At 34.7% G+C, this 1,610-nt stretch overlaps 1 protein-coding gene across 1 annotated transcript in view; it reads left to right on the top strand.

The window, feature by feature from the left end:
- PSMG1 (proteasome assembly chaperone 1) overlaps positions 1-1,610 on the top strand; it is a 19,670-nt gene that overhangs the window by 15,481 nt on the left and 2,579 nt on the right. The window contains exon 5 of the mRNA XM_007945548.1: positions 785-983. Coding sequence (XP_007943739.1) covers positions 785-983 — 199 coding nt within the window. The remainder of the gene's footprint in view (positions 1-784; positions 984-1,610) is intronic.

The raw sequence follows: 1,610 nt of genomic DNA, 5'->3' as shown, positions 1-1,610 counted from the left end.
TTTTTTTTTTAACCATTAGGAAGGAATAGTTGAGTCTTCATTTTATAGGAAAAGTGTACATTAGTTCTGTTGTTATTATTTGAAGATGGCCATTTTATTCTCTTCATAAAATATTTCCAAACAAGGTGCAGTGACCTAAAATCTCATTTTCCTTTAAAAATAGCTGCTTTCTTTGTTTATATCACCATAGATTCTAAAAGCTGGAAGGGTCCTTGGCAATCCATTTAATCCAAATTCTTCAAATCACAGAAGAGCATATTGAGGTCTAGAGTGATAGGAACTTGCCTATGACCATAAAAACTTTAAAAATATATATTAAAATAATAATCATTTTTGGGGCATGGTGGGTGCAAGAGGAAATGAGCATTGGATAAACTTGGAGTCACCGACAGTGGGCCATAGTTGAGTAACTCGAATACTCTGGGTAACAGTCTTGTAGTTACTGCTCTGGGTGCTTGTGGTTTTGTTTAATCCAGATTGCAACCCTGGTAGTCAAAGTGCTGTCCTTAGTTCACAGAGGAGGAAAGTGACTTGGAAAAGATCATGTGACCAGAAGGTGACAGAACTAAAATTATGCGCAGGCCAGGGGGACAGCAAAGCATGTGTCCTGTTTCTGCAGGGATACGCCCCTCCTGCAAGGAATGATATCGCTGTGTCTCATGTTAGGTAAACTACTAGGGAATTGTTTGCATCCTGTAACAATAGTATATATATATATATATATATATTTTTTTTTTTTTTTTTTTTCCCTTATTTTTTGTATTTGAAATCAATTTTGCATTAGGTTTTTGGTTCTTGTCCAAAGAAGAACATGCAGGTAACTATTCTCACGTGTCGACATATCACTGACTATAAAACTTCAGAATCTACATGTAGCCTGCCATCTCCTTTCCTGAGAGCCCTGAAAACACAGAATTTCAAAGATCCTGCATGTTGTTCACTGCTAGAACAGCCGAATATCGTTCATGATCTTCCTGCAGCAGGTGGTTACTAAAATACCTAACATTTTCATTGTATCTTAGGATTGCTTGGTTGGTACTGATCTGTTTGAGGTAGTTTGTTAATGTTAATCCTCAATATCAGTAATTATTAGTACTTTGTATTTGAATTGAGTTTTAAAACTTTGCAGAGTTACCTTATGGAAGCAGCTCAGATTTTTTAACTGTTTCTGTTTCTTTTTGGTCTTTGATAACTCAGAAATGCAAGCCAATGTTAGATGTGAATTGTTAGTATGTGAAAAGTTGATAAAGTAAATTTTGATTATAAAAGTAGCTTTTAGATATTCAGTCTTAGAATTTGCTTTAGTATTTTCATTACTGTTATTTTTATGTTCTAGCATCAAGTCAGAAATAGGTTTTCTTTTACTTTTCAGTAATTAATGTGTTATAATTAAATTGTATTAAAGAGGTTTTTTGCATTTACATGTTTTTACTAGAATGAGAATTAGTTAATTATTTTACATTATGCCTTATATACTTATTGCATATAATTTATTATTGTTGTTGTTGTTTGCCGTTGAGTCGGCCCCGACTCATAGCGACCCCTCCTTGGGTTTCCAAGGCAGTATCACTACGGAAGTAGGATTGCCCAACCTTCCTTCCGAGGAGTGG

The sequence above is a fragment of the Orycteropus afer genome, unplaced genomic scaffold (genome assembly GCF_000298275.1).
Source record: "Orycteropus afer afer isolate SDZICR_OR568_19922 unplaced genomic scaffold, OryAfe1.0 scaffold00137, whole genome shotgun sequence".
NCBI lineage: Eukaryota > Metazoa > Chordata > Mammalia > Tubulidentata > Orycteropodidae > Orycteropus > Orycteropus afer.
This window is presented reverse-complemented; position numbering and strand designations above follow the sequence as displayed.